General features: G+C 59.6%; 3 protein-coding genes across 3 annotated transcripts; 1 reads left to right on the top strand and 2 right to left on the bottom strand.

Annotated features, from left to right (window-relative positions):
- Nucleotides 1-130: 130 nt before the first annotated feature.
- Nucleotides 131-3,576, bottom strand: BJ171DRAFT_494204 (intra-flagellar transport protein 57). Its single transcript, XM_053110000.1, has 8 exons — nucleotides 3,267-3,576; nucleotides 2,648-2,814; nucleotides 1,945-2,104; nucleotides 1,462-1,602; nucleotides 1,224-1,374; nucleotides 626-958; nucleotides 385-447; nucleotides 131-296 (listed from the first exon to the last, which is right to left on the bottom strand). The coding sequence occupies exons 1-8, from the start codon at nucleotides 3,326-3,328 to the stop codon at nucleotides 234-236; spliced, it is 1,140 nt and encodes a 379-aa protein (XP_052969385.1). The 5' UTR covers nucleotides 3,329-3,576; the 3' UTR covers nucleotides 131-233.
- A 920-nt stretch (nucleotides 3,577-4,496) lies between these two features.
- BJ171DRAFT_294928 (uncharacterized protein) lies at nucleotides 4,497-5,777 on the top strand. The gene has a single exon (XM_053106975.1). The coding sequence runs from the start codon at nucleotides 4,611-4,613 to the stop codon at nucleotides 5,565-5,567; it is 957 nt and encodes a 318-aa protein (XP_052969384.1). The 5' UTR covers nucleotides 4,497-4,610; the 3' UTR covers nucleotides 5,568-5,777.
- A 2,750-nt stretch (nucleotides 5,778-8,527) lies between these two features.
- On the bottom strand, nucleotides 8,528-10,873 carry BJ171DRAFT_494194 (mitochondrial carrier domain-containing protein). The gene is made up of 7 exons (XM_053109999.1): nucleotides 10,678-10,873; nucleotides 10,467-10,503; nucleotides 10,012-10,217; nucleotides 9,543-9,800; nucleotides 9,233-9,399; nucleotides 8,993-9,067; nucleotides 8,528-8,793 (listed from the first exon to the last, which is right to left on the bottom strand). Exons 1-7 carry the CDS (start codon nucleotides 10,715-10,717, stop codon nucleotides 8,710-8,712), a joined length of 867 nt encoding a protein of 288 aa, XP_052969383.1. The 5' UTR covers nucleotides 10,718-10,873; the 3' UTR covers nucleotides 8,528-8,709.
- Nucleotides 10,874-10,913: the final 40 nt, after the last annotated feature.

The following is a 10,913-nucleotide window of genomic DNA, read 5'->3' as shown; positions in this document are numbered from 1 at the left end:
GAATGGACTCCGACACTGGTTGCGAGACAGAAGAGGAGCGCAAGTTCAAGGCAGACAGAGGCATAATACAGTTCCTAACATCTTATCTGTGCATCGTCAAATTCCACGCCACTGGCAGCACGATTGTATCTGTAGAGTCGGCCCAGAACAAGTGTATTGATTGAGGAAGGCAGCGGCTTTGCCTCGCATCATCCGTGGGACAAACGGGCTCTCCCCAATGCCGATCTCATGTCTCAGCGCACTTGAATCAGTCCATAATTGGGTCGATCCGAAACCAGCCCCGACTTTGCAGAGAGCTGTGGATTGCAGGAAAGGAGGGGTTACATTCGCTGGCTCTCATCGCCCAGCATCGACGGCGGCGCGAAGGCTTTGCCACGGACTCACCTTGGCGTGGAGCAGCGTGTGCTCGATAACACCGATCCGGAGATCCATTTGCTTGATCTCCGCCTGGAGACAAGTCCGTCAGGGTCAGGGTCAGGGACAGGGTCAGGGACGGGGTCACCCAGGACATATCATCACTCCATCCTCCACGTACAACACACGCTCGCCATCCTGCGATCCGTCGGCTCGATGCAGCTGGATTCATCGATGTAGAGGTCAGCCCCAGTCCGACGTGTGTCCTCACCTTGAGCTTGGAGACACCTTGCTTGATGTTCACCAGTGGACGTGAGTCCGTCATGCCGTTGCCAATGTCGTCCATCCGAGCTTTGACGCCATCCAGCATCTCGGACAGCTTCGAAAGCTCGTTGGTGAGCTCTGTGACGTTGGTGTTGGTGATGTTGTACTTTTGCTTTAGTTCCGAGAGCTGGTCCTGCAAGCTCCGGAACTCCTCCGTCTGGCCCTCGAACTGGGTGTTGATGTACTTTTCTCGAGACACAATCTTCTCGAGTGTCTTTTCGATCTCGGCGTGAAGCTTGGTGAGGTGGGTCTTGGTCTCGGAGAGCGAGGAGTGGATTGTCTGTGCGATGCCATGAATTGGATGGGCCATTTCATTCCCACATCGCCACAGCGCCGCATCGTCCCATCAGGCCGTTTCCGTGTGGGAGTGTTGACGGACAGTCGAGCCCGCATGTGCGGTGTCGCAGGATGAGCGGATGAGCAAGCATGCGCATATACAAATCGGCACCACAGTAGTTTCTCCCTGCCCACTGCCCACTGCCCACTGCCCACTGCCCACTGCCCACTGCCCACTGCCCACTGCTCGACAAGATCTCGGACCATACCACTTTGTGGTGCTGCATCTGCTCCAGATGGATGCGCCAATCTTTGTTGTCGTTGGTGATTTGGACCTTGAGAAACGGGCTGACTCGCTCAACTTCGATCCGCCATTCGGCCGGGTCAATCTTGGGCTTGGTGGCTGCCGCCTGCGGAGTCCTATTTGCGCGCAGGGCAAGGCGGAACGAGACAGTTGAGAGGAGGCATTGCGAGGCGAGGGAAGTTGCGGGACGGGCGCGGACTTACTGCTTGGATTCATCGGCTTTCGGGCCAGGGGTGTACGAGTCCACAAACACCTCCTCGTCCTCCTCTTCGACCTCCAGCCGGTCTTCGACGAGCTCGGTCGTGACCTCGGCGTCCATGTCCACCTCGGCCTCCTCTGGATAGCTTTACATCAAGGGGACCATCGTTCATGCAGTCCAGAGTGAATGCGCAACCCAGTAGGCAATGTTGTGGACCAGCCGATCGGGAAAACATCCGTTCGCGCGACCATCCATCCAAAGCGATGCCACGAGTGGTTGTTGCCGTTGATACCGTTCAGACATGTGATGACGTTGACCGATCAACCAGTTAGCGATCGACTCGGTGTTCCGGACGAGCTGTGGTTGCAGCATCGGTATCTCGACTCCCGACCATGTTCTCCGCCCTGGATATACCTCACGCCCACTCTGTGCGCCTGATCTGAGGCCCAAGCATTCGCAGTGCATCCAGATGCATTGGACAACATACTCGTCGTTTCGATGAGCCGGCTTCTGGAAGACAAATCCGTTTGCCTGGAGGGCTCTGTCGACGAGATTCTGCAGGGTATACAAGACCGCCTCGCCATATCCCTGCTTCAGACGATTTGGTCCGTACTCGAATTGGATCCCCATCTGCTTCAGTGCATCGACTGTAGGCCGGCGCGACGACGGGGAGGAGAAGGAGTGTGGTCAGCAAGGACGTCAAAGGGCGTGAGACTGCCTCTCTCGGACGACTGCAGACAATGGCCGTCGACAAGGTTGGTTCGGTTGCTACTCCGGATCGTCCCCTCTGAGAACCAAGATGCCTGGGTCCTGTGATGCTACCAGTCAAAGCCCGTCCGAGCAGGGGTGGGGACCTGGCTCTTGGTCGATTGGTGCTGGGGCCGTGCGCTGGCCGACCAGTGCCTGGACTGCAATCGTATCCGAGCGAACGGACCGTGGTCCGAGCAGTCCAGGAGCCAGCCAGGAGCATCCAGCCAGGAGCATCCAGCCAGGAGCATCCAGCCAGGAGCATCCGGACAACGTCCCTGGCCCTGCAGCCAAGGGCCTGCTCACACGCTTTGAAGTTGTCTGTCTGGCGCAAACGCCCGGACAATGCGCCATGGCGAGCGCCTTCCAGCATCCGGGAGCGCCATGCTCCGTCTTGTCCTGGCCCGTCTTGCTCCACCCTGGCCTTGGCTGCGGCTGCTTACCCATATTGGCGGCGGAGGCATTGGGGTCGTCAAACTGCCCCGGCGGGTCGAACGGCTGGTGGTTCAGCTTCATGAGCCAGCTGAAGAGCGACGTCAGATAGTAAAACTGCTCGTTCGGGTTCGAGGCCGAGACCACAAAGTACACCCGGCTGAGCGGCCGGAAGCCCCTGCAAGAACCGAGGGATGGCAAAGGCACCGGAGAGTAAGCCACCCAGCCACCCACCCCAACGACATGACCGAGGAGACCAGACCGCCGCGCAGATGGGGTTCGCAATTAAGCCACCGCAATGAGCCACTGCAACGAGTCGCTGCAGCGGGCCACTGCTCACGCAACGGCGCCGCCCCGGGGTCATTCCGGGCTTGGAAAAGGGTGTTCCCCGGGCGAACAACAGACGGCAGGCTCCGGCTGCGACCTCGCACCGGCCCTCGCACGCGTCGGATGGTGATCCCTGGCAACATCCCATCAGCCGGAATCATCCGGTGGCCTGCTGCCATCTCTCATCTATCTGGTGTCGCCTGCTGGCCAACAATCGATCCGGAGAGCTACCCCAGGGACATGACAGACGAACAGACGAACAGATAGACAGACAGACAGACAGGCGGCGGCGAGGAGCCCTACATCGAGCGACAAAAGTCCTTCTGGTAGTTCAGAACGCGTAGCTTGTCCAGGATTTCATCCATGGTTTCGCGCGAGCTTGGTGGGTGGCTTCCTGTGAACAACCCGGAAAATAAGAGCAAGAGACCCGCAGAGGCCGGGAAGAAAGACAAGAAAGAAAGAAAAGGATATCGTGGGCAGAGAGGATCCGCACAGGAGGGACAAATGAAGCGAGATGGGCGATCTCAAGGCCGACCGGGAGGGCAAAGACGAGAGCAACAAAATCTGGCGGATGGGCGAGCAGCGCGATCAGCCGATAGCGGACCAGGGCAGAATCGGGCGCTTGGGTCTTGGTCTGCAGTGAGAAAGTATGCGGATGCGGCGATGGGTGTCGGTGGCGGGTCCAAGAGAGAGCGATGCAGCGGCCGGCTGGACAAACGACGACGAGGGGGGGGAGCAGGTTGGAGCCAATGAGGCGGGCTGATGGAAAGACGAGCAAGCAGACAAGCCCGACGAACCGAACGGCCGAGTGTCGCTGTGGTGGAGGCGACCTGATTCTTGATCCACCGGCGGGAGTGGGCGAATGCAATGCAATGCAATGCAATGCAATGCAATGCAATGCAATGCAATTCAGCGCAATACAATGCAATCCAGCGCAATGGAGAGGCGGAACGGAATCGACAAGCACATTTGGATATGCAATTTGCGCTCGGCAACTACATTTGGTGGGGCGAATTGCATCGGACACCAATCGCTCTCCCCAAAACCCACCCACATGCACACAGGATCCACCTGCGGGCCGGGCTCGGATCATCGTGCTTGCCCATCGTGGCTCGGATCGGCGACGGTCTCATCGGCGGTATGACCCTTGTCGATGTGACCCTCATCGATGTGACCGCCGCTGCGTCGGCTGTGTCGGGCGGCATGGACTGCTATGCTGCCCCAGCGTCCAGGCTTGTTGCCGACCAAGCCCATTTGCCCCCCCCCTCTCTTACTTTGCCTGCATTATCGCCCGATCGCCAAGCGCCGCCGCCAGCGAGCACCGGCGACCAGCGCCGTGTCCGTCAAATTTTTTCTTTGGCAGCCGCTTGTCGTGCTGGCGGTCTGGTTCCCTCCATTCGGGCTCCCGCTGAGCCTGTGAGACACTCCGGTTGCTCTGGACATCCTCGCCTCTTCGCCCCCCCCCTCCTCCTGTCCCTCGTCTGGGCATTTAAGCCGCCAATGCCCCCTCGGGCTCGCGGCGGCTGGTGGTCAACAACTGACAATCTCCGTCTGCGAGTTCTTGTGCTTGGCGCATGAACCCCAGTGCATACCCACATCCCCTCGTTGTATACCTCTTGTCGCCGTCACCACCAAGTTATTCCGGCCATGGTCTATGTCAGCTCTGGACACCGGCCTCACCAGCGACCCCAGGATGCTGTCGAGCCCCTTGGCTACAGCCGCCAGCGCTTCCTGTATAGATCCTCGCAGGGATGCGGCCTGAACCCCGGCTCCGAAAGCGAGGCTGCTCAAGCATCCCTGCCGGCGATGCATGTCCCTGGCCCTGTGGTTGACTGGCAAAGCCGCTCGGACCAGGCGGCCTATGTCCTCCATCGCCTCGTCTATGGTCCCGCAGAGACCTGGGTGGCCCACACCGGCAACTTCCGACGGGTTTCGAGCAATATTGCCCGTCTGCTGTCCCGATACCACAAGATACAGCCGCTCCTCAAGCCCGCGTTCTACTACGTCGACAAGTTCTGCGCCATGGTCGGTTCCTTCCGGCAGAAGCGCCAGCAAGCTCCCATGGCGTCGGCCGAGCCAGCCTCAGAGCCGCCGATCAGTATCAGCCAGATGTTCTCGATCTTCCGCGTGGCCCTGGTGCTGGCGCAAAAGTTCCACCACGACCAACGCTACTCCAACTCCTCCTGGGCGACCATCTTTGGCATCTCGATGCAGTCGCTGAACCAGCTCGAGTGGGAGTTCCTCGAGGTCATCGGCTACGAGCTCTTCATCCCCGACGACCACTGGCAAGCCTTTGCGACAAGGATCGGCATCCTCGAGGCCGAGTTCTACTTCAGGACCTCGCGGGACCAGCCCCGTCCAACGGCACTACCGATCCCGTCGCATCGCTCGTCGTCGCTGGGTCTCCGCATGCGCTCGCCTCCGGTCCATGGCCGCCCATCCTCGTTCTCGTACCCATACCCATCTCCAAGGGCATCGCCAAAGACCCCGCCCCATCGCAGCTCCTCGAACCCCTGGCACGACGGCAGGCCCTCCGTGCCGTGCGGGGTGCGATGCCGAGAACCCCACGCCGGCATCCCCATTCCCGTTGGTCTCACGCTTTGAGCCCCTCGTCGGCCTTTCTTCTCAATGCTCCCAATCTTTCTATTCCCTCGTTTGCCTGTCGTCCTGCTTGGACACTGCTCTGCGAGTCTGTCCGTCTCTGATAGAGCGACGCTTGATCGCGAGGGACGGCTGGCCGCTGCAGTTGCATTCAGGCGGCGTTGCTCTTCTGCGTGTTGCATACCATCTTGGATCGGACGGAGGATCATCGGCATCGATGTTTGCTGCCCAGCGACCGCCTCCGTTGGATCATGGTGCCTTGCGGCGTGACGGATCGCCCCCATCTGGCTATGGGCGCAACCGAGTTGGACGGCCTGCTGATCCAACAGCCGCACACCTTGCATTTTGATTCGGGCCGAAATCTGTCTTTCACAACAACGTCTCCTTCTCGCCCTCAAGTTGATCCACTGGTGGATCTTGGGGCATGAGGACCACGCCGCTTTCTCGGCTCTCTCTCTTGAATCTTTCCTTTCGCCGTGCGCAACGACCCTGCCTGTCATTCTCTTGTCGACGCTGGTCTTGCCGCCTTGGTCGCAGTCTGTATATTGTTCTTTTCTCGTCAAGCACCCGCAACTCGCAGCAATCACAACGGCTGAATCGCCGGTAATTCATCCAATGTCTCGGTCTTTGCCCAAAATACCTTCAAACTTGTGTTTCCTCCGAGCGGCAGCTTCCCGATCTCGGCCGCATGGCCGCATGCCCTCGTTGTCCGATCGCAATAAAAAGCAAACTTGAACGACCCGCAGATGCGCTGAAAGCCGGCGGTGGAGCCGAGGCATTCGTCGCCAGCCCCAGACGATCTCCGCCTGTCCAGTCCAACCTGGTTCAGGCTGCCTTGATGTCCTGCTCCGTGGGTGGGTGTCCGAGGCACCCAAGCCGATTTCGTTCACCGACGGTCCAGCCTCGAGGCTGGACTGTTGAGTCGACAACACCAAGCGGCTGCAAGCAACCACAGCAGTCCGCACCAAGGACCCCAAGCATCCGGGCTTTCTTGGGATGCCCTCGTCGCCATCAGTCAAGCTCGCTGCAGACAATGGACGCCCGCTTGCCATGGCCGCGGCCGGACGCATGGGCTGGCATGGTCAGTCCCGTTCTCATGACGACGACGCGGCCCGGCGATTGGTGCACTGGACTTGGCATCCATTGCGTCGCTGGCTCGGATATCGCACTGGCGCTGGTCATCTGGCCAAGCCCGAGCCGTCAGTTGACGAGCGCCTGTCCTCTTTCGCACAGCGACGTGCCTGTGTCGAGGACACGGGGGGAGCATCTGGGCTGTTCTTCGTCCATGTATGCTTTGGTCTGCATTCGCCAACGTTTGTGAGCGTTCGTCGACGTTGGCATGTCGTGGCCTGTTGCCATCAACACCGGCCCTTGGAGCACGCCCGACTGTTGATCGTCGCCGGCCGACTGCGACGGGTGTTGGCAGCTGGGGACCCAGTCGCCCTATCAACACCATCGACGTCGGCGACGCTGCCAATCCCATCAACACCCGTCGTTCGCGGATGTTGTCGCATATTGTCACGGCGCTGCGGTGTTTTTGCCGTTGGGTCGCTGGAGTCTCCCTCCGCCCCCTCCTTGCTGGCCCAGAGCCCGCTCTCCCTCGACTCCCTCTCCGCCCAGAGCTTAAAAGTCGCCCGTCGTCGCCAGCCCGCCGTCGCTGGCCTCGTCCCGTCGTTGAGCTTTTATCCTCTCGCCTGCGATCGTTCCCATCCATCCATCTATCTGCAAAAATGAAGAGGCAAGTCTAGTGCTTTCGCATCCGTTCACGACGGCCGCACCGCCTTCCGCGCTTCCATCTGCCACTGCCGCTACTACTACCCCGGCCTCTGTCGCTGCTTCTGCATCTGCTTCTGCATCTGCATCTGACCTCGGTGGCTGCAGATGAGGTTTGGTTGCGTTGTGGGGGTGGCGGCTGGTTTGTGGCCCGGAGGACTCGTTTTGAGCCTCCATAACGCCCGACCTTCCCCGCCGTCTAACTCCCACACCATTGTCCACTCCGCCTGACCAATATTCTAATACACTTTGACGGCCATCGGTCGTACTCTCGTCACCACGGATATTCTAACGGACCGCCTTGCCATCACTCCAGCCTCGTGCGTCAGATCCCTGGAAGCCCCTTCCTCTATCCTCTGCTGGGCATGGTCGGACTCGGTGTCGCCGCCGGAGTCGTCCTGATCGTTCGCAATCTCCGAAACGACCCCACCCTGGTCATCACCAACAAGCGCGAGAACCCGTAAGTGTCCTGAGCTGCCTTGCCTGCTCGCAGAGGGCTGTCGCCATCATGAAGTTGTGGGCCTTGCCTTCCATGTCGCGTGTCAGACCTTCGGACCTTTCTCTCCGCACTTCATTCTCCGACGAGGGCTGACTGACTTGCATGTCTCTCGTTGCCGTTGCTGTCCCGCAGCTTCCCCTTCCTCGCCGTTACCCAGGACCGGAACATCAAGCTCTACGCCGTCAACCAAAAGTTCGAGAAGCCCCAGCAGTAGCTGCGTTCGTCCTCTCTGGGCCGCGTGAATCGGGCTATCCTCGCTGGCTGGTTGGCGGCTGCTTCTGAGGTCAACTCCTCCTCATGTCGATACTTGCCGATCTCGGCTGTGTGTGTTGCAGTTTTTTGTGATGTGTATGTGTTCCATGTTTTCCTCTGAAACCCTTTGCACCCGAGACTCCGTCGTCCGCGCGCCGGCTGCATGCTGTGGCAGTTTGCCTCGTGTGCGGTCGTTGGCTGTTCTCTCTGGCTTCTCCCTATCTTTGATCCTTTTCTCCGGGCCTGTTCTCCTCCAAGCCGTTGCTTCCCACTCGAAAATATTCATAACCACCCATCCACCCAACTTCCTCCGTGCTTGTAATAAACCGCTGGCCCAATAGCTTCGAGTCTGCTTGTCTCAGAGTGTGGCCCACAGAGACGAGCGACGGTTTTGGCCCACGTCCCTCGCACCGTCTCTCGCAAAGCGGGGCGAGGGGTGGTGGGGCTTTTGGCGCGAAGAACGAGGTGCAGAGATATCTATCTTGCATGCTGAGTGAGTCGGTGCAATGCAACCGCAAGAGAACAGAGCGGGGGGGGGGTGAGGGTCCATGCGAAATCGTGGGCAAGAGTCATCTCCAGTCGGCCCAGAGTATACGTGGACTGGGCGGGCTCTGGCGGCAATTAGGCAGCGAGGTGCGAGTAAACCTCCTTGATTTTCTCATACGCCAGGAACGTAAGGATGGTGTGGGGACCGAGTCGGGTATACTGCGGCCCGGGAGGGAGGGAGTATTCGGCAAGAGAGCGAAGGACCGAGCGGGTCAAAGTGAGTGATGTGCTAAGCGATCAACCTTGGCAATCGCCGTTGTTTCTCACCCAGACTCTGGAGGCACACGGCGAGACTGTGCATGAGCACCGTCCTGGACTGTGCCCAAGCGAGCTGCTGTCTTGAGCATGCGGGACTCACCGATGGAATCCAGCCCTTGAGGAAGGCCAGCGGGCCCTCCGTTCTAAAAATGTGCATGGTGACGCCCATCATTCCCTTTGACAGGTCAGCCAGTCGCGAGTAGATGGCCCCGGGAGCAGGAACAGCATCGAGATGGTGGTGCGCGAATATTAGTCGGGGGGCTCTGCGCACACATTTCGGAGCCAACATGAAGAAGAGAGACCACAACAGGCACCGTCCGAATCCCCTTCCCTCCCTCACCTTGTTCGCTCCAGTGGACGAGGCCATCATCCGAGTCTTGACGACATCAAACGGCGAGCAGACCGTCGTGGCCACCAAGCCAGCCAAGAGACTGGCCGTGAAGTGCGTGTATATGTTGTCGACAAAATAGCCGGTGGACAGGAGCTCGTTCTTGAAGATGTCGTAGCCTGGAACGAGGGTGGGCTGGTTAGAGCCTCTCGCACTCTTGCGGTCTGGGAGAGCACAGCACAGCCAAAGTCTCCAAGCTGTCCTCTGACCGCCACAGTATCAAGCAGTGGCCAGATATCTCGCCAGAGCGACAAGGACTTACTTCCGACCTGACTCGCCGTCATGGCCATGGATCGGTACAGATTCGGCCCCATGCCACGGAAGAGCGCTACCGGGCCCTCCTCCTTGGCGATTCGGTACAAGCCGTGGAAGGCATTCTTGTAGCCACGGCGCTTCTCGACGGGGAGCTTGCCGTCATTTTGCATACGCACATTGACCAAGTCGGCCGGAGTGCCGCAGAGGCCTCCAATGAGACCACCGACAATGCCGGCAAGGATGTTTTCGCTGTAGGTCAGAGGGACTGAGGCCCAAGTGTGCGAGCAAAGACGGTTATCCAAAGCCAGCCCCGAGGCCGTCCACATTCGTATCGACAACGCTGCCATTGCCGATGCAACAGCCGCCGTATTGCCGATCGCCGTGCTCGGCCCCACCCCGCTCCAGCACCGCTGCTCTGGAGCAATCCTTTGAACCCAGCCGCGGCGATAAGCCAGCATCCGGCGCGACGCCCATACCCTTGGGATCTGGCTGGAGCTTCAGCTTGATGCCGTCATAGACGGCAAACCGGGCCGTCGAGTAGGTGCCCTGTCGCAGGAGCGAGGCCGAGAGACCTCCATAGAGCCCAAACGGGCCTTCTTTCTTGAACGAGTCCACAATCACCGTGGCAATGCTGCCGTTGCCGGTGACGGTCTGGAGACGGACCTTGATCGTGTCCAGGGGACTGGGCAGCGCCAAACGGGCGGAATGGGATGGGATGGATGGAATGGGATGGATGAGATGAGATGGAATGGAATGGAGGCGGTTCCTCCAGGATCAGGAGCAAATGAGGCCCCATGGCTGTGTCTGCAGCGCGAATGTGCATGCATCGCGGACAAAGCGCTCATCTCCCGAGAGCTCTATTGGCAGATGCATCGACCCCGAGTGCCAGTCGTCGTTCTCCCCTGGCCTCCGTGGAGCCTCCGATACTTACTGAGTAAAGCAAGCGGCAATTGCGGCAGCGGCGCCACCTGGTCCGGAGAGAGGGCGAGCACACAGGCGCACATGCCAGAGTTAACGATGCCGTGGACCTCGAGAACACATCTGCTGAGCCTGCATTGACGAGCCCAGTTCCACGCCCCTCGTGCGGGATGTGCGGCTGTCGACCGCTCCCGAGCGGAAGGGCTGGGAAACACAGAGCCTACCAAACCACCATTGAGGCGCGACGGCTTTTTTCTCGGGCATGTGGGGAGGGGAAGACGGAAAGTCCAAGATCAAACAAGATAGATCAACAGATGTAAATGTAGCCAGCCGCAAGATACGGATGGCAGGAAGACAGATCGAGGTGGTGCTTGGGATTGCTGATGGACGCAGCAGGTTGGCGATGCAGGTCCAAGGACAGGCCGACCGATCGACAGCCGTCGCTGGTGCAAGACCGACT

This window comes from Polychytrium aggregatum (genome assembly GCF_025602895.1).
Source record: "Polychytrium aggregatum strain JEL109 chromosome Unknown BJ171scaffold_8, whole genome shotgun sequence".
In the NCBI taxonomy this organism is placed as follows: Eukaryota; Fungi; Chytridiomycota; class Chytridiomycetes; order Polychytriales; genus Polychytrium; species Polychytrium aggregatum.
The sequence above is the reverse complement of the archived record's forward strand: the minus strand, read 5'-3'. Positions and strand labels throughout refer to the sequence as shown.